Here is a 24,041-nt window from a genome sequence, read left to right as displayed (position 1 = left end):
CGCAAATTCGGACAACAGAGATTGGCTGAGTCCCGGATGGAACAGCGCTCTAGGTGACATCTGCTGCTGATTCGGACGCAACCCTGGCCACTTCTATTAGTCAGTGTTGCCAACTCCCATTTGTAGGTTAGCTTCGCCTGTAAAATATCACATAATGAAATATTCTTCAGGTAAGTTGGCAACATTGAACCGCAATTGATGTTACCAGTGTTGTCAACTTCTATTTGTAGGTTAGCTTCGCCTGTAAAATATCACATGGTGAAATATTCTTCAGGTGAGTTGGCAACATTGAATCGCAATTGATGTTACCAGTGTTGTCAACTTCTATTTGTAGGTTAGCTTCGCCTGTAAAATATCACATGGTGAAATATTCTTGAGGTGAGTTGGCAACACTGGCAACATCAATTGATGGCACTCAACCCGTGCACCTCCACTAGTCAGTGTTGCCAACTCCCATTCGTAGGTTAGCTTCGCTTGTAAAATATCACATGGTGAAATATTCTTGGGGTGAGTTGGCAACACTGATCGCCAATTGATGCTGGTGAACCCGGCTACCTCCACTAATCAGTGTTGCCAACTCCCATTCGTAGGTTAGCTTCGCTTGTAAAATATCACATGGTGAAATATTCTTGGGGTGAGTTGGCAACACTGCGAGAAAGCCTCAAGCGTTGCCAGCTCCTTGCTTGAGGTTAGGTTATACCCAAAAACAAAAACCTTGGTGATTTTTTCGAGTGAGGAGCTGGCAACACTGCGAAAATAAAAAGTAGGTCAAAGGGCGCAGCCAGAACGAAGCATTCCACCTACTACTATAAGTTAGCTTCGCCTGTAAAATATCACATGGTAAAATATTCTTGAGGTAAGTTGGCAACACTGAACCGCAATTGATGTTGCCAGTGTTGCCAACTCCCATTTGTAGGTTAGCTTCGCCTGTAAAATATCACATGGTGAAATATTCTTGGGGTGAGCTGGCAACACTGCGAGAAAATGAGGCTCATGCCTTACGAGAGAAATCCATTAAGGCGAGCCTCACCGAGCCTCATTTTCGGGCGTTGAACCGGTGCCACTGTACTACTTACCTGAAGCTCTGCGCCTTCTGAATGGTTCCATTTCGTCACAAACAGGATATTCTCCAATGGAGTTAAGATTAAACATGACAAGGAGTTTGACCGATATACCGACGCTGGGGGCCGATGCTAACAATGTCACGTGGAATGACAAGCTAGTCATGGCGAATCTGTCTAGCCTCAGTAAAAGGCAAAATAAATTGAAGCAACAAAATGCTAAGATGGATGTGAAACCTGTAGTGGGAGAGGGTATGCTAGTCTTCGTTAAGAATCAGATCTTAAGTTGCACAGGAGATAAGGTGATAAGGAAATATTGTGACCTCTTTGTCGGCCCTTATCTTTGTGTTGAGAACAGTAAAGATTCCACGCTTTCATTGATAGATTGTGTGACAGGAGAAAAATTGGATCACCAGTCGATAGAAAATTGTAAAGTTTGGAATTGTTCAGAGGACAAGGTAAAAATGTGGGTGAAGAGATTACTAGATTTGAATTTGGAAGGTGTGGATGAAATGTTACAGACGATGGGGTTTAGCTGTATATCAGACGTGGTAGTTAAGGACAGTGTAGATAAAGGCGGGGTAGGGGAAGTTCAAGGTTAAAATTTCTCGTATGGGTAAAGTGAGATTGAGCCTGCGGCGGGCGAGTTGACCAAGTAGGTGAAATTTCTGCGGCGTACTAGCATGCGAGATGAGCCTGAAATCTTCCTGATTGCTCCAAAATAAGGTGAAACATTTACAATAGTTATTAGCACAGACTGAATGAATCCAAAAGCAAAATAAAAAGTTGTTTAGGTAGTTCCATGGGGGCTATGTTGAGTTTGCGGGTGAGGGCAGGTATGATGTGGTAAAGGTCAAGTTAGGTTATGCTTGCGGCGGGCTATTAGTCAAGTAAGTATAATGTTGCGGTGGGCCTAGGCATTCATTTGTTTCCTGCTCCAACCAAGAATATACAAGCCACTATGTTTTGCAAGACACCAAGACACATGCGGGGTTCCTTCTTTCGGGAGAATGATGAAGTCACCAGAGTTGGTGATCCGGGATGTTTCATATTGTAAACAATATAGTAATATGTCTGTATATATTAAATATGTATATTAGTGAATATGTAGAATATGAATGCTTATTTGATGTAAGTCTAAATTTAGTATTGTATCAAAAGTATTGTGTGAGGGTTCAGCCCTATGTTGGGCGCCATTTATGACGAACTGTCATAAGGTATTCAAGAAACTTGAGTTTCGTGTGTGTTTGCTGGGGTAAAGTAGCCCAACTTATGTCCTAAGACGATGAACTCGTCTAGTGCAGAGAATTCACGATAGGTGGAATGCCTATGCAATATAAAGACTTTGTTGCTTTAGTACTTACGCGAAGAGTCGCTAGATGGCTCTGACCGTTATGCGCGTTTAAGTTGTAAATTCCTTTGTTTGATATCCGATTTTCTCGCGGTTTCCTTATGCACAAGGACATTTTGATGTGTCGGTCATTGCACGCATGGACAATTCGCGGTAATGGCGCAAAATAATAACATTTACAGCGTTTTGGTCTAGATGCCATTGGTTAATTAACAGCAAAAAGTTTATCTTAATAAGCATTATAATGGGTTCTTTAACATATACACATATTTGTTAACGTGTGAGTTCTAAATCATGTAAATTGTTGCTTGGTAAAGACAATTGTGCTCTGCGAAAAAGAATGGTAGTTATCGATAGGGGTGTGTGGTGATCGAAAGGGACTTCCGGTACAGAAAAATGGAGTGAAGAAAGTTATGTCACGACGATTGAGGAAATTGTAATTGTTTTCAGTGGTTTCTGGACGAATATGACATCGGCTGTTAGGATATAACGGCGGATAAAAGCATGGAGTAAAAGTACAACGCAGATAAAACGTTGGAAGTGAGTTGAACTCTCGGTTCCCAGGGAGGTAAGGAGTGAACTCGTGCATGCTGGATTCTTCGTTCCGGAGACACAAGGTAAGGGAACTAAATTTCCTTAAGTGACTTTGAGAAGAAGAAAATTCTCGCAAATCGTGGAATCTACAGATACGCAAAGTTCGTTTAAGAGATAGCTGTCTCGCGTGTGTTGGAACTTATTTGACACGGTACTAGTACTCGTTACAAACCATGCGTTAATTACAAAATGGCCATCGACGCCATGTCTGAATAAGGTTGTGTGCACACACAAAACGAACTATTCTCGTTCGAGAAACGTACAAAACATGCTAAAATAAATGAGTAGTATGTTCCCAGATTGGTTTTACGTCAATTTGAGGAAATAATATGGACTTTTGTAACCCATTTTATATAACATAAAAATGTGTATGCCCAATGACCATAAATGGTAATTTTTTCAGTCACGTATAGACAGTTGTTTCACGTCTCATAGTACAATAAGGACTGATTCATAATGCTCTCATAAACAAGAAACATTTGTTATTTTCAACTCAATAAATAAGTTCATTGTTTCTTATGTTTCTATTTGCGTTCTTCAACATTTCTTTCATTCGTATTTCGTTGATGTGTAAATGTGTAAATGATTAATTCTTCTTTTTCAGAAGGGGGGAATTTCGCATGTGTAAATTGGGTTAGTGTTGTTACCAAGGAAAGTGGTTATTGTTAGTTGTAAATCAATTATTTTGAAATCCAAAGGTATAGAAATTTCTTTCGCAGTGCGCTGCGCGCGTCACCGGCGTTACCAGGCAAATTTTCGCAAAACAAATAATTTGAACGAATGTCATGTAGCTCGTCGCAAGATTGATGTGATTCAATTATTGAGTCGTTGCTGCTGGGTTCAAACTATTAAATTTAATCTAATCTTATTTAGTCCGTCGCAATAGTAAGCTTCAGAAATTTTAGAAAAATAAATTTAAAAGTTATTTTGATGCCTCAGCAGTAACTGTTGACTCAACACAAAGTAATTTTACGTTTTTCTTTCTTCAAACTGTCCACATCAATCAAATCGTCTAAGACCCGCTATTGCGGCGCAATTGCCGCACATGCCATCATGCCAAACGTCAAGATTTGCGATATGGCTTCATAACAAAAATGTAGTAACTGAACTTAATCATGTGTTATTTCTTTAGTCTTTTTTACGTTGGGGGGGGGGGGGTCAGGATCCCCCTGGCCCCTCCAGAACTCCGCCTATGATCCACGGTCATCAGGATAATCCTCTGCGGAGTCGTGTTGTCCTGTGTCTGTCCTTATATGCGCTTAGGGGCCCTTTGAAGCTTCAGTTTTTAACACAAGGGGATTTTAATCCTCAGAGACAGTAAAGTTTTATCTCTTGTTAAGTAATGAATGATTGAATTGGTTCAAAAAATTTAGTAAGAATCAGGGGTGCCCACAGGGGGGGATTCACAACGCACCTGCGTCATGGGAATTTTTGGGGGGACAAAATTTTATAGTTTAACTACCAATTCTACATATCTTCACACAAAAATTGGGGATCGTTTCGTTTGATTGACTTGTTATTGATTTTTAGTTATGGTTATTTGTTTTTCTTCCTACCCAGGGGGCGCGAGGGGGTGCTTTTCTTTCGCACTCCCTACGTTCAACTGAAAACACTAACATTAACATGTAATATTATGTCATGTTGTCATGGTATTGAGCGCCGAATGATAGGTACTGAAGTAAGACTGATATTCTATGCAACAGGCAAGCACTGAAAGAGGTGCCGATACTTTTCTGTACTGGCGGCAGCATCTGTAAAGATCAGCGGCCGTTTTTTTTTCTTTCGTCAGCATTGTTGTTATGAATTTTTTCTGCTTTTGTTTCTTCAAATGGTCTGTCCGTGATTTTTGATAATTGCCTATAGCTTAATGTGAGTTACGTTTCTCTTTTTCTTGCATTGTTAATAAACTATTTATTTTCCGCCTACTTGTTCTTCCTTACACTGGAGCAAAAAATTCAGCTGCGTTTAAGGTATCACCAGGTCGTGCTCGGGAAATTATTTAATGCGAGTTGTAACATGAAGGGTAGTTTTCTTGTTAATACGTTCTGTGTATTGGTTCCAAGTAACATGTCTAGTAAACGTACCATTTCAAGCTTTTTCAAAGACTGTTAGGAAGAGGCCCAATGTTCACGAAGAAATTTTACACTTCGTTGTTGGGGATTGTGCGGCAGAAGGGATTTTAAAGATGACACAGTTGCTGTGTTCTTCGCGTTTTGTCTTGTGGCAGACGGAAGGTATGATGTAGCTACTATGTATTTTGTACCTCCATTGGTTACATTGAAAAGCTTCAAAAATTGTGTTTTTAAGGGCAGGATGATTTTATTTTGTATTTCACTACATAGTTCAATATGACTGCTACGTGTATCTGAATGTTTACACTGTACGACCTCTTTCTTGGAGTAGAGGACTTAATATTATCATCATGGACGTCCAGGCGGAGGGCAAGGGGGCAGCATCCCTGGAAAATTAATGTCAATCCAAAGTTATATATTTCACACATATATTTTAATTTAAGTCAGTAATTTGTTAATCAGTGGCGGCGATTAGGGATGCAGTTGCCCCCCTTTTTTTTGCTATTTTTGCCCCGGCACTATGCTAAACCTTATTTACCAAGGGAAAGTAAACTATCCATGCCCGCCCCCCAGTTTTGGCACCTTGCTCCCCCAGTTTTGGAAAGTTGCATGCGTGTTTCATGTTTTCCTTATGTTCAGAATCGCACCCCCTAAATTTCTTTCCGCACCCCCTCATCACCCCTAGATGAATAATCCTGGCGCCGCCGCTGTTCCTACCTGTGGATGATCGCGGCAGTTGGGTTGAAATGAACCACCACCTCTTATGCCTTTAGAATCGGTTGGAATTAATACAAGGTATAGTCAAGCAGACAAACTATTAAGAATAAGGTTGATTTAGTACGCTAACAATGGCAGTGAGCATGAGCAGTTTTGCACGTTTTATGTTAGCAAACATGAAAGTGAGCCGTGCTTTTTCTTTCTTAGTCTTTTAATTTCAACTGCAATGAAAGGATTCTAATTTCATGCGGCTTTTAATTGTTGGCATCTCGGCCAGTGGTAAACTGTCCAGTGTTTTTTGTGGTATTTCCGAGTTGGCTCGGAACGTCCGACATGCGGACTTCAGTTTTAGTGTTGGATGATATCAGGCACGATTTGTTTCAATTGTACGTATGTGTTCCTGTCCTACGACTGACTGGATACTTTAACATACTTCAGTTTTTGTTGTCTAAAACTTACGTATTTCGAATTTTCTTTTTTAAATAATATAATCAAATTATCGACATACAAACAAAAATCAATTACTGCATGTTTATCCAAACTATATTTGTGTGTGGCCGGAGGGGGGGAGAGATTATGATGAACAATTCTTTTTGGGGGATTTTGATGAACGATTTTGGGGGGATGCGTCCTCGGCCTTGGGGGGAATGGGCACCCCTGGTAAGAATCATATTTTATATTCTTGCATGGGGTCTGTCCTTAATTTTGTTTTACTAAAGGGGCTTATCCCCGTAATGCGAGTCGAGCAAAAATAGCCTATGTGCTGATGCGCCCATACTATAAACAACGATCAGACGAACCCAGGACACCTCACAGTTATAATTCATTATAACTGTGTCAGAATTAACTTGTTACTTCACACTGGAAAACCACACCAGACTATGTGCCCTACGCTTGAGAGATTATATTATCCCATTTAATAATCCGTCGCGCAACAGCCCATGAAGGGCCTAGGCATACCTACCGACTGCCGGTCTCCCTCCCACGCTTTCCTTCGTTTTTAATAGCATTATTAAATGTCCTTGTAGCAAACAAACATTCATTAAATATCCATTTGAATCGCAACATAAGTTTATCAATGAGTGACATTTCCGAAATAGTGTCGAGTAATAACAACAGATGACTCTGCTGCATGCAGAATTTCCATCTTTACCAAGTAGTACAGCTTGGCGCTAACAGATGGCATTCTATTGGCATGCTTAGAATGTTGAATGCGGTTTAGGGCGAACACACACACTGGCGCACACTTCAGAAGAAACATCTCTATGAAGTGGCGTGCCCAGGATTTTCGAAAAGGGTTTACGTATACTTTTTTATTAGTCAGCCCTTATTTTGCTCTCTTTTCTTGTCTTTGACATTCCATTTTTTTTAAGAATACTGGGCTAGAAGGGTGGTATGTTACCATCACGGGGTCACGCCCCCCCCCCCCCAATTGGACACGCCACTGCCACCATGTAAGTTAATATGAGCTGTCACACTGGCTCCGAGCAGGCATGTATCTAGGAATATATTTCAAGGGGTTGAAACCAAATGTCTGAAAATAATATGAATAAGAAGAATAATGTTTAAATTAAAATAATGATATTTAATTAAAATAGTATTCATTAAAATATTCAAATTAGTTATTATATTTTATTACATGAATAGGTATAACAGCACGTATTCATTATATTTGTACGTATAGTTAAGGTCAGCAACATTTGTAAATAAATTAAATCCCTGGCAAGGAAATTAATGTCAAAAAGATAAAGAATTGAATATTTATTGAATATCAAAAAAGGATGTTAGATCCAGTTGACGAAAAGTAAAGTTCCTGGTAATATTTTATTCATTTTTAATAATTAGTACTAATAAAATTTGCATAATCCTTGCCTTCCAATAAGTTCAGCACAGGCCCGTAGCCAGAACTGATCTCCAGGGGGGCTCACGGGTTATCAGGGGAGGCTTTGTAAAGCAAGTTCCTTTTTCAAAAGTTTATCAGTATTAAATTAAGGTAAATTGAGAGTGGGGCGCTTTAAGTTAAATAGAATTTATAAATATCATAAAAATACTACATTTTTTCTTTACCTTTCAAAACATCGGTAGAAGTGTTAATTCACTGCTACTGAAATCATCACTTACTAAACACACACCATACTACTTTTGATGATACAGATATTTATAATCACACAAAACAAAATGAACAATATTCAATCATAGTGCCTATAGCACATTCAACCACCGGCCGAAGCAATGAAACTCCCCTTAGTTCCCAAAACTTGGGAGCTGTTGCCCTTTGACGTAGATGTGGAAGGAATATGGATGATGACGTCAAAGTCACAGATTTCTGTCTAACCGGGAGGCCACAACAGGGGCAGCGAAGGTACAGATAACGAAGCTCCTCTATGAAAGAACTTTCTAAAGTCTAGAGAAGAGAATCTTCCAAATATTTGCCGCTACTTAGACTTCTTCTTATAAATAACATGAATGTAATAGCCGCTTGTTCATTTTCTCGAATTTATCCTTCACCAAAGTTGTGAGCAAAATTATATCTGCTGTCTACATTTTCGCTCTTCCCTGCAGACTATACAAAATAGTTTTACCTAATGCCAAGGGAGCTGACGGCAATGTCAGGGGGGGCTGATGGCAGTTCCAGGGGGGCTCAGCCCCCCCTGGTCCCTGCCTGGCTACGGGACTGGTTCAGCAGAAATAAATAACACTCCATTACACAACAAGTATGTTTTCATCATTTAAATTTAGTACTAAGCAAGTCTTTCGGGGGGTCCGGACCCCCTCCCCCTAAATACGTTCTTGGCACCGAGCTACGTTGACGTTCACTAAATGGAACCAAACAATATTTTTTCGGCCGAATTAAACAAAAGGGTGGACTACACATGCGCTTTTTGCACTTGACTTCTGTGTTGTTTGTGTGAGAGGACAGTAGTGGACAATAAACATGTATTCGTATTGACTTACGATCGTGAACCATTACATAATACACTTCAATCTGGAGCTAGAAAAGTGTGGCTTAAAATTATAGCGTATTCAACGCACTAACTACAAGTTTTCATTATTGAAAACAGAAGTTTATCCAGAATTTCCCATCTGGGGGGTGTAAGTTCATATTTAGGGGGTGTAAGGATAAATTTATAGCCACAAATTAATAATAATAAAGCCTTTGTGATCATTTTAAGGGAGTGTTGAGTAAGTTTTGGGCGTCTCTTAGGGGTGGTTGTGTGTATCGAAGGTCCGTAGCCAGAATTTTATTTCTGGGGGCTCATCCCTTGTCAGCAGCCGCCATCTAAAGGCGAAAAGGTGTGTGTGTGTGGGGGGGGGGGGTAGAAGCCCTTATACAATTTATTATACAAGATGCTTAATCCTGCTGAGGAAATAAACTTATTTACCACCATACACTATTTAAATTTGATATTTGTAGAATATTGATAGCTTTAAAATATCTCGTTAACCCAGATCTTTCACCAGTGATGTGCCGTAGACTATAAGTTTACGTCTACATGCGTTGTCTACACTCGTAGATTACATTGGGTTGTAGTTTACATAGACTACGTAGACAATCTAAAGTTCATTAAATTTAATTTTCAAGGCTTTCATGAAAGGAAAGTGATATTTTCAACTGTATTGGTTCCTAACGAATTCAAAAGAAACCTACTTAAAACAAAATTTATCTTATCTTCTATCATCAAGTATGGAATAAGATAAATAGTATGCAAAAAAAGACAACAGATGGCAGTCGTGAGGCAAGAGTGGTCTTTTTCCCCCCAAAAAAAAACCACTAGAATATATCTATTAGGTTTCTTCCTAGGTGATAAATTGTTCGAATTTGGAAGAAAGAATATGAAAAGTTCTCCTCACACATCAGCAACTGATACGCAGTATAATTTTATTTTAATTCCACGGCGCCCTTCGCTAAGTTATCACCTTTCGCAATGTTGTTTACATAGATTACGTAAACTACGTGTATAAAATAGTCTACGTGTAGAATGTAGACTATCGTTGTTTACGCGTAGACGCACATCACTGCCTTTCACCTTTCCCACTAATATTTTCAGCAAAGGGTTTTCTACAGTACTATTTCGTCGCACATTCTACCACTCTACCAGCACATCGCCAGAACGTGCGTCAGTCGAACGCACAAAGAGTAAAAGTTTGGCAGATATTGGTCCAACTGGGATCACAAGCTTAGTGGAAGAAATAGAGGTTTCATGTCGGAAGAAATTAGGGGGGAGCTGAATTTTGGCAGGATGTTAGACCATAGCAGGAGGTGCAAAGTACCCCACCGCTTGATTTCCCTTTCACCCCCTCCCCCATAGCCGTGGGCAGATTTTTTTTTCGGGGGATGGGGTTCTCTCTTCTTCCCATGGGCGTACCAGAAATTTTTATGAGGGTTCGGGCAGTTGATAAAATATAAATATAAATGTGTATTAGAAATAATAACATTAATTATTATAGTGTTTATTATTATTATACTATAATAATTAAAATCTCATAAAAATAATCAAATCTTATTCCAAATGTATTATTACTGTTGTTATATCCTTGAAGAAATATTTCTATTCGATCTACTATTGAGTGAATATTTAACACAACTGTTTTCATTGTCTTTTTACACTGCATACTGTTAGTGTACTGAAATGCATAGTTATTCTATTTTGTTATTAACTTTTAGATACCTTGTTGAAGATGTGGCAACCCACCATCGTGAGGAAATTGGGGAGCTTCGAATGAGTAAGCGTAATCCGGCCACGGAGACCTACTATAACGGCTGGGGATACGTCGGGCTGATCCCCCGACTATTCCAATACTGGTTGAAGATCTCCACGCTTAGAGGTGACGAAGGAAAGCGTGGGAGGGAGACCGGCAGTCGGTAGGTAAGCCAAGGCCCTTCAGGGCTGTTGCGCAAAGGAGAGCGAAAGTTTTAGTCATGAAGTTTATGTTGTTCGACCTTTCACATAAAACTTGATTTTTGAAAACTGTGGAAACATTCCTTCTTTGGATTAAATAGTAGAATATGAAAATAATAATAATAATAATAATCACCTGGTTCCTGAGATTTGCATATAACGTCCTTCAGATATTTAATCAATTTCGTTAAATTGAGGAGGGGACTGCAGTCCCACCAGCCTCTCCCTTGGGCACGCCTTTGTCCTCAATTGCCTTGTGCGGATTTGATCGGAAGAATTATATTTGAAGCAGGAATTACTGTCAATCTTCCTTAGCATGGCCTGGACAAGGTCGGTAAATTCAATTGCAAGCAGTTTCCTTTAAGTACTTTGAAAGAGGCAAATTGCACGTCCAATTTTCTCTTTGTGCACTTGTCAACACATGCTTTGTTTGCTCAATGGGTCCAATCAATAACTGCAAGAATTCAATACTACGGGGAAATTGGATAGACGTTTTTATGGGTTGCTAACGTGCTACGCGAACGAAAACATCTCTGGTGGCGGGCTGCAGTGATTCTCAGGCGGCTGTTTCAACGCAGGATGTTGCTAATCATGAAGCAATTGGTCCGCTACTCGACTCGAGCAGAGGGTTTGCCGCTGGTCCGAACGTGGAAATGTGTGCGTGGAAGCGAGAGCGAGCTAGTGGCGTAGCTATGGGTGTTGGGAGAGAACGTGCCACCCTCTTTAGCCCAACTGTCGCTGAAAAAAGGCAAATGCGTGAAAAGATGCCAAGACATACGACTGTGGCGCGCTACGACGCCAGGGATCCCGGGTTCGAATCCCGTCCTGTGGATATGTGTTCTTTGCGAGTATCCCTGCATCGATTTCATCATATCATCATCACTCATTCTCATTTTGGCGATTAGCCAAAAGTGCCAGAAAAGCGAAGTAAAAAAAAAATACACCATGGGCCACCTTAGGAACTCACTTCTGGACCACGTTTGTAAACAAGAATACGTATCGTTGGTTTGACACAAAAAAAAAAACATTTCTTCCATTTTAACTATATGATCAAAAAGATAATTAAATGAGCTTTCAAAATGTGTAATATATGAACATTTGTTAATTTCAAGGATGTACAAACACATATTTCTTTCTTACCTAAAAATTACGACGACGTCTAATCTGCTCTATCCCTGAAACAATAACTTACATAAAATGTCTGCTGGCAGCCGACGACAGTTGGTTGTCTGCATGGTACACCTGACAGGGGACTGGGTATATTCATGTAGTGTCATTTGTTGGCTGTGTTAAATACTAATATGATTTTCGTAAAGTGGGCCACTTGGGAAAATAATTCCTGTTATATTTAAACATATGTATTCAATAAGTTGTTACATAATAATAATCGTTTCTTATACCTAAAAAAATAGGTGAAACATAAATTCAATATCCACAAGCTCGTCGAAGAGTTCTTTTAGAACATATTCATTAGTAGTCATTGAACACTTCAAGTGTTTGGTCAACTTAAACAGAAGCAACACACTAATGCACTGACATGATCCAAAAATACACATGATTTCAAAGCACGAACTACTGGACACACTCTGGAATGCTTGTATGTCTTCTTAAGGGAATGCCACAGGTTAATGTTTGTATCTTCTTCTCTTTCTTCTTTCGTTAAATTGAAAAACAATAGAGTAATACATAGGTCTTATTATTTTTGTGATCATATCACAGTAGAACAAAAATTGACTTCGCTGCACTTCACTTTTTGAAAGCTTAAGTAGTCTGTGACAAGCGATGAGGTTAATATCATCCATTGTCTAGATGAATATTTGTTTTCTTCTTTAAATTTTAGGACAAGCTATGATCACTTAAAGCAAGCACTCTGTTGAGACGATAAATTTGAGTAAATTCTGTGTATTTTTATTATTTATTTCGTCCATTCGTAGAAATGAGTGGTAATGGTGTGTAAATTTGGGTACATAAATATTACTAGGGAACTTATCCATTGATGTTCGCAGTCACTTTTCTAAATTATTTTCTTGTTTTTTAAATGATGCCGGGGTAGAAGTTGTCAACTCCATCGTTAATGTCTTGTTTCAATTGTTGAACTCTGTATTGTGTAAAACATAGTGAATGGGCAATGTACAGTGGGATCCATGAGTATTACCGTGCAAATTGTCCATGACCATTTTCATTAATTTTTCTCTTACATCCTATGTGTTTTTAAGCGATGGATTTTTATGTATCCCGGTGCAGAACTTATCAACAGCTTGTTTTGAGTTTTCTTTTAATTCTTGAAGCTCTTATTGCGTCAAATAAAGTGCACGAACATGGTGATGGACAATTTGCGAGGTAATACTCATGGATCCCACTGTACAGTGAGATGGATAAGTTTTACCAAGCAAATTGTCCATCACTGTGTTTATTATTTCTGTTTTAAGCTATGAGAGCTTCAAGAAGTAAAACAAAACGCCAAACAAGAAAAAAATCATTTCTTAAAAACACGTGCGATGAAAGAGAAAAGTATTGAACATAGTCGTGGTGTGGACAATTTGTCGAGCAATACTTGTGTATCTCTGTACCTGCTGCTCCCACTCTGCAAAGACTCAATTTCTTTATAAATACTTTAAAAAGTGAAAAAGTGTTCGACTGAGGCGACAATGCTTGATTATGTTAATACAAAATTGATCAACTGTCTTCAGTTCATTTCCAAGGATATTAGGGGTGTGCGGGATCCCGAAAAGTCGGGACCGGGATCGGGAAAAAATTTTCCTTCCCGATCCCGACTTCGGGAAATGATTTCCCGACTTTTCGGGACACCTAAAGGATATCATGAATGTGCCGCCTACATAAAGTTAACTTTCCTCAAGTTGTAGTGACAGTGATAAATGTTTAACCTCATGCTGCTCAGACAGTTGTCAATTCGTTCACACAATTCGTACACTTTTCACAATATCCACGAGTCTTCCAGAACAGAATTTCTCGAATATTCAAGTAACTATGAAGAACTTCACTCGCAATGTCTTTTGGTCCTGAATATTCGTTTCGTTTGCAAACTTCAGCGTCCGTCACTTCACTGGCTAAAGTATCGTATCTGGAACGTCCAGCGGAAGTCCCATAAGAGGCACATGGACGTGGTTCACTGCTGGATGGTTCGCCACGAATTTCTGGATCTCTCCTTTTCTGTTTTTAACAGCGGGTCTTACTCTGTTTCGCTGCTGGTGCTGGCGTTTCTTTTCCTGGAAAGGAAAGTACAAGTTTGAAAAACTCACAATAATGATGGCATTTGAAGAAATATGGTTTCGTTACGTGATTGGTTTCTTTATGAAAGTTATTTCAGTTGTTGGATTAATCGAGTTGGAACGTTGGAAGTGAACATGTATGAATGTCATAGATATAGGCCTTTAGATATATGTATGCTATAGGTGCAATTTTAGGCTCTGTCCGAAAGGTACAAAGTACAGACTTGAAGTATGGTCTTGGCGGAAGTGACGCCACCTAGTACGGTTCGAAAGCGCCAAGAACAGAAGGACGCAAGTACACAGCGTGCAGTACAGATGGTTGGTGACTAGGTCACGTGGTTTCCACACTCGTTGTTCATTTGTTTAAAATCACGGAGGTAGAAAGCGAGCGGCACAGGTAGATATATGTTATTGGCCAGCAAGTTGTTGGTTATAGTTCTTTTAATGTGTGGAAATGTATGTGTACGAGCATTTGAAAATGCTATGTGATTTCTATTGTGAAAAACAAGTGTTTAAATGGCGAGGAAAACAACGAGTACTCAGTTTTATCTTCTGGTCGTATTTGGCGCTGCAGTCGAAGTGCAATTCGAAAGACTTTCACTTCCAGTCCACGACTTGAAGACCGCACTCCAAGACCATACTCGGAGGATGCTCGCTTCAAGTACGGTCTTGAACCTTTCGGACACGGCCTTAAATCTTGATGAAACATTTTATGAATATCCTGAAAATGGCCAGTCATATACTCTTTTCTTGCTTCCCTTTGCAATTGTGGTTAGTGTTATCTTAAATTTTGTTCGCATCCTTTACTCCTTTCTTTACAAGTAATATTTCTATCTTCCATTTTCTTCCGGTTGTCCTAAATTTTGTTTATTTTTTTCTAGATTTTCCAGTTCTTCATTTTAAAGTGGGTTTCAGTTGCAACTTCGGATTTTCCCGAGTTATTTATTGCTTTCATTTGAAAATTTTGATTTTCTCAAAATTTCGGGAGGAGCTGTAGCCCCATCAGCCCTTTCCCTGCGTGCGCCAGTGCCGTGATGTAGTGGTAACGTCTTGTAATCAAGGAGCCTCAGGCTCGATAGCAGGTGGATAGCTGTAGATCAAGTCCCAATTAGCGTTTCAGTGCATAAAGTGGAATTTTCGAAAAAAGTGGTCGCTTAAGGTAGCGGAAGATTCAGTGAAGCTTACCTTGAAGATCCTGCGGAGGTAGTAACAGTCGAAGACGACGCCCCTCCCGCCCTCCTCCTCGGCGTCGATGTAGACTCCTCGAACCATGATGGAGTTGGCGCAGTTGAGGAGGATCAGCAGGACGAGGCAGGCGATGTGGGTCACCCAGTAGCTGGTGGCCGGGTCGTCTGAAAGAACAAGCGGGTTTAGGACATCAATTACTTGTATTAATAATGTACTAAATTATACAGGGTGTCCACAAATTACCTTTACAACTTCAAATCTAAATAACTAAATAATGGAACGAGGTATCTCAGTTCTGTTGCCTTCATGTAAAAGAGAAACTATCAAAGTTTTGTTTACTGTTTTTTCAGGTACATTCAGAAAGTGGGGAAGATGTGAGGTCACATTTCCACAAAATGACTACTCCACAGGAGAAGGCACAGTGTGTTTCCTTTTCTCATAAATTATTGAATAGGCATAACTGTCGAATTTGGGGGTCCGAAAGGCCTCACGAGGTTCGAGAAATCGACCTTAGATGAACATTTTCCTGGTCGATGGATTGGGAGGAATGGCCCAGTTACTTGGCCACCAAGATCACTCGACATAACCCCTTTGGATTTCTTTTTATGGGGTTATGTTAAGGATATTTTGCACCGAACGCCAGTTCCCAATATTCAAGTCCTACGACAAAGGACTACTGCAGCCATCGCAACACTTCCTGAGGAGGTGCTAGAGCGGAAATGGCAGGAAATCGAGTATCGCCTTGATATCCTACGGGCAACAAGGGGGGCACACATACAGATGCATTGAGGTGGTAAAAAGAAACTTCGAGAGTTTCTCTCTTAAATGAAGGAAACCGAATTGAGATACCTCGTTCCATTATTTAGTTATTTAGATTTGAAGATGTAAAGATAATTTGTGGACACCCTGTATATTGTACGGTTTAATTGCAATCATATTAAGATAATAATAACAATTAATAATTTAAAGCTTAAATTTAAACGTCCCTCACCGACCGTGAAGGTGTATTTAGTATGGATGGGCTCGAATCCTAATCCTTGGATTCCAAGAAAAGCTAGATTTGTAACTAAAATTTTCTATCGTAGAACTAGAAACCTTACAGGAGAATTACCTGATTTTTATAATTAACCTACAGGGTGAGCATAAAGTATTTCCCTGATTACAAACTTTTATTGCTCAAGAACTATGCTAGATACAGATATGCGGTTTGTTGGAAATGGTAGCTTAACTCATAGTGTTTTCTTATCAGTACACTTCGACATGTGCTCCCTTTGTTGCCCTTAGAACGTCTAGGCGATTCTCAATTTCTCTCCATGTCTTTGCCAACATCTCTTCCGTCACCGTCTCTATAGCATCCTGTATTCGTGTCTGAAGAGTTTGCATATCAGGAACTGGTGAACTAAACACTGTGTCCTAAACCCCAACCCCAAAAGTCAAGAGAGGTTATGTCCGGCGAACGCGGTGGCCATGATATGGGACCGTCTCTACCGATCCATCTGTCTGGAAAGGTGTCATGCAAGAACTGGCGAACAGTTAACTCCCAGTGTGGCGGTGAACCATCTTGTTGAAACACTACCCATGGTTGAAATTCCTGTAACTGAGGCGCAACGTAAAAAAAATCACAATGAGGGAAAGACTTTATGCTCACCCTGTACTTTCAAAAATTGTGAAGTTGGTAACACTGCTTGGAAGAAATAGAAAGAGACATCGTCGTATAACAACACATGCGTGAAACATACTCAAATAACTTTAAGAAATTGTCGAATGTTTGGATCTATATACATGTTGGTTTAAAATTGTCATTTTCAATATCTTCTGTCACCTTTTCCTACCATTAGCGACATGATGATTCATGAGGGGACAAGCCTAAGCATTACAATTCAGCATCTCAACTATCTACACTAACCAATAGATCACGGAGGTAAACTTATTTTCCTTTTTGTTCCTTGTTTAACTCTGCTAATAATGCAACCCTGTACTGGATCAAGGCATTGCATTGAGCTTACTGAGATATATTCGTTAACTAGTGAGAGTTCTTAATTATACGAGTACAATCAGTGCATTATTTGTATTTTTAGTTATTTGACTTAAAAGATTGGCTTCACTATTACGCTACAAGAGATATTATTATTAAGCAAAGATAATATGACGTATGCTTAAGTACGGCTCTGCTTGGTTAAAAAAAAAAGCTTAGGAAGCACAGCATGAAGCATTTCCTTAACTGCACATACAGAGACAACGAGTCCCTGTGTTACTTGATACTTTGACGTTATCTGATTCCAGGTTCTCGACTCATTTCGTCCGTAAACACATTTCCATTCCTTCCTATGCCGTGTGCAAAGACGCGTAATTGATTCTCAGACAACTTTCTGCACCACGAGCTGTGATCTAATCTGGTAAATTTCGTGTTCGGATTTGCAGGCGTATGGAATGTTATCTGGGTACACTGAATTCCGTGCCAGCAAGGCCATCTATAGGAATTTTCTGGTAAGAAAGAAAAGTATGCTTTCCCTAACAGTGCTGCAATATGAAATTATGTCGTTTCTGCGACGAACCTGTGCCTGTGTCACAGTTGATGTGCCTCCCCCCAACACCCACCCACGCCAGTGTTTGGCAACTTTGTTTCCAGCTATGTGTCTTCTCTGGATGCTAATGTGAAAGGGTTTTCGTTGAATCGGTTAGAGCAAGGAAGCTAGTTTTCGTTCCATGCTAAATTTAGAACATCCAAACTTTATTGCATTTCGTCATTTCTAAATGCGTGCGAAAACTTCAATTTCTGGGTGGGTTGGAATCTAGGAAATAGTCATCGTGGAGGGAGTGGATCTTGTTGAGCTTGGAATGGAAGAGAAAGAAACAGGTGCAAGGGAAATTGATGCTATCAGATGGAAAGTTGCTGACATACAAACGATATTTCAAATGAAAGTAATTAAATATGAATATATATGAAGACGTATATGCCAGAAACATAAATAAAACAACACATAAATCTCCATATATTTATTTATTCCAATTAATCATTGATTGTGTGAAATTTGTTTGCAAGAAAATTTCCAGCGGAAAGTAATTGTAAAAGTAACTTACAGTTATTTTTCAATTACTAGTAACTGTAAAACAGTAACTCGGTTATTTCTTTAACCAAGTAACTGTAACTTAAATACTTTTAAAACAGTAAATTTTCGAACACGCAGAAATCAATTACCTAGAGATGATGCAGGATGGTAAGTCATATGCTGAGACATGAAAGAATAACGAAAACAGTAATTGAAGAATGAAAAGTAGAGTAACCCAGAAGAAATCCAAAATGGGGTACACCAAGCAAATCGCTCAGGATGTAAATTGAGACAGGTAGGTCTACAAAGAAACATAAACTTTTGGGAATAAAAACTTTAGCCAGGTACCTACAAAGAAATAAACATTTTAGCAGAAAACGTGAGCAAATGGAGGAATGCAATGGAGTAAGAAGAACAGAATGAAAATGATAAAAAGTTAAGTTCTGAAAATATATTATGATTTGAATAAGGCTTTCGATTTGGTGAACCATAAAATACTAATTTCTCAAATGGAACATCATAAAAAAAATGTCATGACCAGATTTCTATAAATAGGATAACACAGGAAAGAAAGAAAATGGACAAATGAAGTGATCAATTCACTTCATTCATGATCCACGGCACTATAATAATTACTTATTTTAAAAAAAGGAGCATTTATTGAAAATACAGAAGATAAATAAGGAAGAAATCATAATAAATCAACATAAACTTTATGACTATAATTTCCACACACCTTTTAAAGCTTTTTCTTATACGATGTGTGTAAAAGTTAATAACAAAATAGAATAACTATGCATTTCAATACACAAACTGTATTGAATGCAAAATGATAATGAGAATCAGTTCATTGTGCTGGATATACATCCAATTGGTAAACCAGGTAGAAAAGTATCCTCGAGGATGTAATAATAATAATAATAATAATAATAATAATAATAAATTTGGAATATAATTTGATTATTTTAATAGTATGTAATAGTTATTATTGTACAATAATTATAAATATATTATTAATAATTATTATTGTCATTACTACCACTATTCAAGTTTTACCAGTGGCCTGAACCCCCACATACTACAAAAAGTTTTGGCGACGCCCACGGAAAAGAGGAGTTGTAATCACGAATTGATTGGGGAAGTGGTGTAAAACTTGAAAGATACTAAATTTTCAGTATGTATTCCTTCGTTATTGTTCTTTTGTTGATTGGGAAAAGTAACTTTTGTTTAGGGAAACCTAAAGTAAGTTTGAACAAACTAATTCTTAAGAAGAATAATGTCATTAAATTGTTGCTGATGTAGATGCTTACCATTTCAGAGTTAATGTGTTAGTTGACTCACCTTTGAGAAAGTACAGGTTGAGTAGATTCCAGATGCCCCTCCAGACGTTGATGGTGCCCCAGAAGGAGAAGAAGAGGTAGATGTCCACCAGGATGATCTTGGGGAATCCCTTCAGCTGGGCGCAGAACGAGCGCAGAGGCACCTGGAGGCTGAACGCGAAAATAACGATGCTGTAGCCGAGAGCCTGTAACGGATAATCCTCCTGTAAATTTCACCTTCGGAATGCAAGCAGAAATACATGTGCATTTTAACTCTTTGAGACATACACGGTTACTTTAGTGGCATGACGACAAAGGTACCCCAGTATGTGATATTGTCATAGGTTCCTCAACCCTTTAATTACTAGTGTTACCATATCGATTTGGTAGAAAAGTATTAAATGTACAATAATTCGAACAGAACCACAGAAAATGATAGGATTCGTATTGCGACGAAGACTCGTAGGTTTGGCTACAGCGCCTTGAATAACGTAGTGTGGAAAACGACCCAAGAAACTGGTTTCCGAGACGATGACAACATAGATGGCAGTGCGATCCTTACAGGTGCAAATTTTGTTATGAAAGTAATGCGGCTTAGTTAGTTTTTTGGAATATATTGCGTAGATTTGTTTGTCTTGAAAGGCGGTAAGTGAATTGATGGAAACAGTTATATTTGTGGAGTGATTTGCAGTCACGAAATGGCATTAATTTACACAGAAAAGTAACATAAATACGCTTTATGTGCAACGCAACACGAGCAGCAACATCGCAATGTGAGGCTGGACGTCGAACGTTGGATTGTGTACACAAGTTTATTTTTGTATGCTAATAAAATGTATCTTTTTGTTTGGGAACACTTAATATACAAATACCCTTTTCTTTACTTGAACGATATCCACTAGAACAACCAGGCACAAAACAGTGGCGATCATATCTTCGAGACATGGTGAAAATATATCTCAACCAACGCGTTGTTTACATTTTTCCAGTAAGCGGGAAACGAAAAGTGTCATATTTCACGCTTGCGAGTTTTTGGGCGCTAAGTTAGACAACACGTGAGTGGATGTAAAACAGATCTTTGAAAAATAAACGAGTATTGTCTGTGTGAATTTCCATAAAAATAATGTTTGTGACAATGACAATATTAATGAACCTTTCAGGATAATGCATACACAATATTAATTCATATTACGAGTTACGAGTAACAATCCATACCTATGTTTCCTTACGTATTGTTAAAAAAAAACTCAAGGACAGGTCATGATCGACGGTTCATAATGTTCTTTAATATTTTCTCGACTACTGTACCAAATATCATAACAATTTTCTGATACAAAGAAATGTTACAAAGAAAAGAATCGGACGTTGCAGCAAAAACTCAATTTACTTCCATTATAAGCAGACGAATGCCATGCACCTATACCGACACCAGCGCCTCTAGCGGTATCATTTCTGAGTGGAACCTGCCAGAGAGGCCAGAACCGTCCGTTTTCCACGCTACATTATTCAAGGCACTGTAGTTTGGCTACAGCGCCTAGAATAACGTAGTGTGGAAAACGGCATGGTTTTGCTCTCTCTCGCTGGTTCCACTGGAAAATGAAATCCGCTAGAGGCGCTGATGTTGACACCGGGGTACAGCGCTCGACTGCTTATAATGGAAGTAAATGGGGTTTTTGCTGCAACGTCTGATTCTTTTCTTTGTAACATTTCTTTGCATCAGAAAATTGTTATGATATTTGGTACAGTAGTCGCGAAAATATTAAAGAATATTATGAACCGTCTATCATGACCTGTCCTTGAGTTTTTTATTAACAATACGGAAGAAAACATAGGTATGGATTGTAACACGTAACATGACAATTGCTGCGAGAATTAGTATTGTGTATGCATTATCCTGAAAGGTTCATTAATATAGTCATTGTCACAAATATTATTTTTATGGAAATTCGCACAGACAATACTTGTTTATTTTAATTAATTAATTAATTAATTTTATTATTAATTAATTTAATTAATTTGCGGTTTATTTTCATCAAGTACAAGGTAGACATTTTACAGCCAAGTCACGAGTAAAAATGCACAGTCCTTAACACCAAAGTTCTACTTACCAATCGACACGAATGTAAAGCAATTTGTTGATAGAGATGACAAGGTACATCGTAATCGGCTATTTCAACTCCATGGAATATGAAATTAAATTCTTTCGAATATCTGCATTTCGGGAAAATGACTTTATAATATGTACGCCACGAAACATTTTTTCCCCTTCATGACACTATTTCAATTTTATTAGTATACAAAAATAAACTTGTGTACACAATCCAACGTTTGACGTCCAGCCTCACATGCGATATGTTGATGCTCGTGTTGCGTTGCACATAAAACGTATTTATGTTACTTTTCTGTGTAAATTAATACCATTTCGTGACTGCAAATCACTCCACAAATATAACTGTTTCCATCAATTCACTTACCGCCTTTCTAGAGAAACAAATCTACACAATATATTCCAAAAACTAACTAAGCCGCATTACTTTCATAACAAAATTAGCTGCTGTGTCGATCGCACTGCCATCTACTTGTCATCGTCTCGGGGAACCAGTTTCTTGGGTCGTTTTCCACACTACGTTATTCAAGGCGCTGTAGTTTGGCTATCTACAAATGGGCAGCAAAGTAGCGTCTTTTAACATTCGCCAGCTTAATTTTATCAGGAACCACTTTTTTTTTGGGGGGGGGGGCAAATATCGTTTAAGAAAGCCATCAATCCAAATACAAAAGAGGTACACATTTTGAAATATGATCTTAAAACATTTATTACTTAATACAAGATTGGATTAGAAGTAATTATTCTTGAGCCAGATGGAATTCCTAAAGAAGGCTGAACAGATAACAGCACTACACATTTCAATATATGGTCGACTATACCATATCGCCGCAAATTTTAAAATTCGGCTAGCAACACTGCAAAAATTTATAATTGCATGTTTATTATTCTAATTTGATGATACACATTATACGGTAAACACAGAGACAAACATATAATATATTAGTGTACCTTTCCATAAGCCAACTCATAATATTTTTTAAAAATGTATTTTTCTTAGCACTGAATTTGAAATTCAGGCACCCTGCATTTTCCTACCCCTTTACATCACTTCAAACTTTGAATCCATTGTCCACTAGCTAATCTATACCTAATAAAGTAAATGAATCGACTTGAAATAAATTTTGCATTTTTATTCGCAAGAAATGTATTTTTTTTTTACATTATTTTTTTGTGTGTGTACTTCTGAAGTTAATTTATTGACTGGTTTAAACTCGCTCTGCACTTGGTTCTGAAAGAACTATTTGTAGTTACTAGCTTTTCGCTTATAGGATAAATATCGTTACGGGGAGAGGTTAGCATGGGCCCCGGGTTCGAATTGAGGCTTGGGTATTGGTACCCTCATTCTCATCTTCGCGATTAGCCAAAAGTGGCAGAAATGCGAAGTTACAGAACCCAAATGAATCAAGCATTTAAATGTTGGAAGACAAGTATAATTGGTCAAGTGGTGTCACGTGGGCTTTTAGTAGGATGAAATGGTATATTTCTTCTTCGTTTCAAATGTTAACTCGCAGAATATGTTTTCCTTCACAATTTTTTACCCACTGCAGAACCACACATAATTCGCTTGTCTGTGACTGAATTGCATACACCGTAATGTTGAACGAACAGGAGACGAAGAAAGTATTGAGTAAACATGTGACGAAACAGATGAAATATTTCCTTCATCGTTGTTCATTCATCTGTTTCGACGCATTATCATTGCTTCTCACATTCCCAATTAACCTAAAGAGGTTAAATATGCCATGCAAATGTATGTACTTTTGTAGGGAATAAAACAGCATGATTACACAGAATGAACCTTTACCCTGAACGGGTCACCTCTGCGTACCTCTTGTCACTTACCAGCGAGCCCCACGCTGACCAATCGGGTCGCTCGGGGAACAGGTAGATGTCGACGAGGCTCCAGGCACCCCTCCACGCGAACACCCCGAGGGTGCCCACCACCACCACAGAGAACAGGCAGTCCAGCACGTACAGCGACTTCTCTTGGGACCCCTACCAAGAAATGCACTCGTCAGTACTTCTCATACATTAATTACAATCACAAAGACTACTATTGAAGCCAGGATAATTAAAAGAATGACGTTAGTTAGCTTCTCGCTAACATCTTCACTCTTCAGGGGGGTTAATTAATATGTAACAGTATTATAGAATGCATTATACATTTTGGGGCTGCGTCGGCACATATGGCCTTAACGGTACACGAAAAGAAATCCCTTATTCAAAATCCTTACGTGATAGTTTGCATTGTAATCAAGCGGTACCGGGTTCGGTACCCGGTGGAGGCAAAGTGCACGGTGGTTCGCATCCCACTTTAAATTTGTGAAAGTTCGGCCCCCCAGTCCCTCGTTTCTATCCGGCCCTCTGGATTACTTTCTACTTTAATCCCTCAATCTCTCCTTTCACCTCACCCTGGGTGCCAAGCGAGCAGATTATATTTGCGCCGGAATT

General features: G+C 38.8%; 1 protein-coding gene across 2 annotated transcripts in view; it reads right to left on the bottom strand.

Annotated features, from left to right (window-relative positions):
* The window catches only part of fusl (transmembrane protein fuseless), a 362,638-nt gene that overhangs the window by 308,363 nt on the left and 30,234 nt on the right, over positions 1-24,041 (bottom strand). The window contains exons 2-5 of one of the 2 annotated variants that reach the window (XR_014443485.1): positions 23,433-23,585; positions 19,506-19,689; positions 15,112-15,278; positions 13,505-13,923 (exon numbers count right to left, since the gene is read on the bottom strand). Coding sequence is in view for 1 of the 2 variants with exons in the window: in XM_083137609.1 (XP_082993735.1) it covers positions 13,765-13,923; positions 15,112-15,278; positions 19,506-19,689; positions 23,433-23,585 (663 nt within the window). In the remaining variant the exon portion in view is untranslated. Of the gene's footprint in view, positions 1-12,843; positions 13,924-15,111; positions 15,279-19,505; positions 19,690-23,432; positions 23,586-24,041 lie in introns of those variants that run through there. The other variant, XM_083137609.1, reaches the window with a different exon arrangement.

The sequence above is a fragment of the Lepisma saccharinum genome, chromosome 16 (genome assembly GCF_977018435.1).
Source record: "Lepisma saccharinum chromosome 16, izLepSacc3.1, whole genome shotgun sequence".
Classification (NCBI taxonomy): Eukaryota; Metazoa; Arthropoda; class Insecta; order Zygentoma; family Lepismatidae; genus Lepisma; species Lepisma saccharinum.
This window is presented reverse-complemented; position numbering and strand designations above follow the sequence as displayed.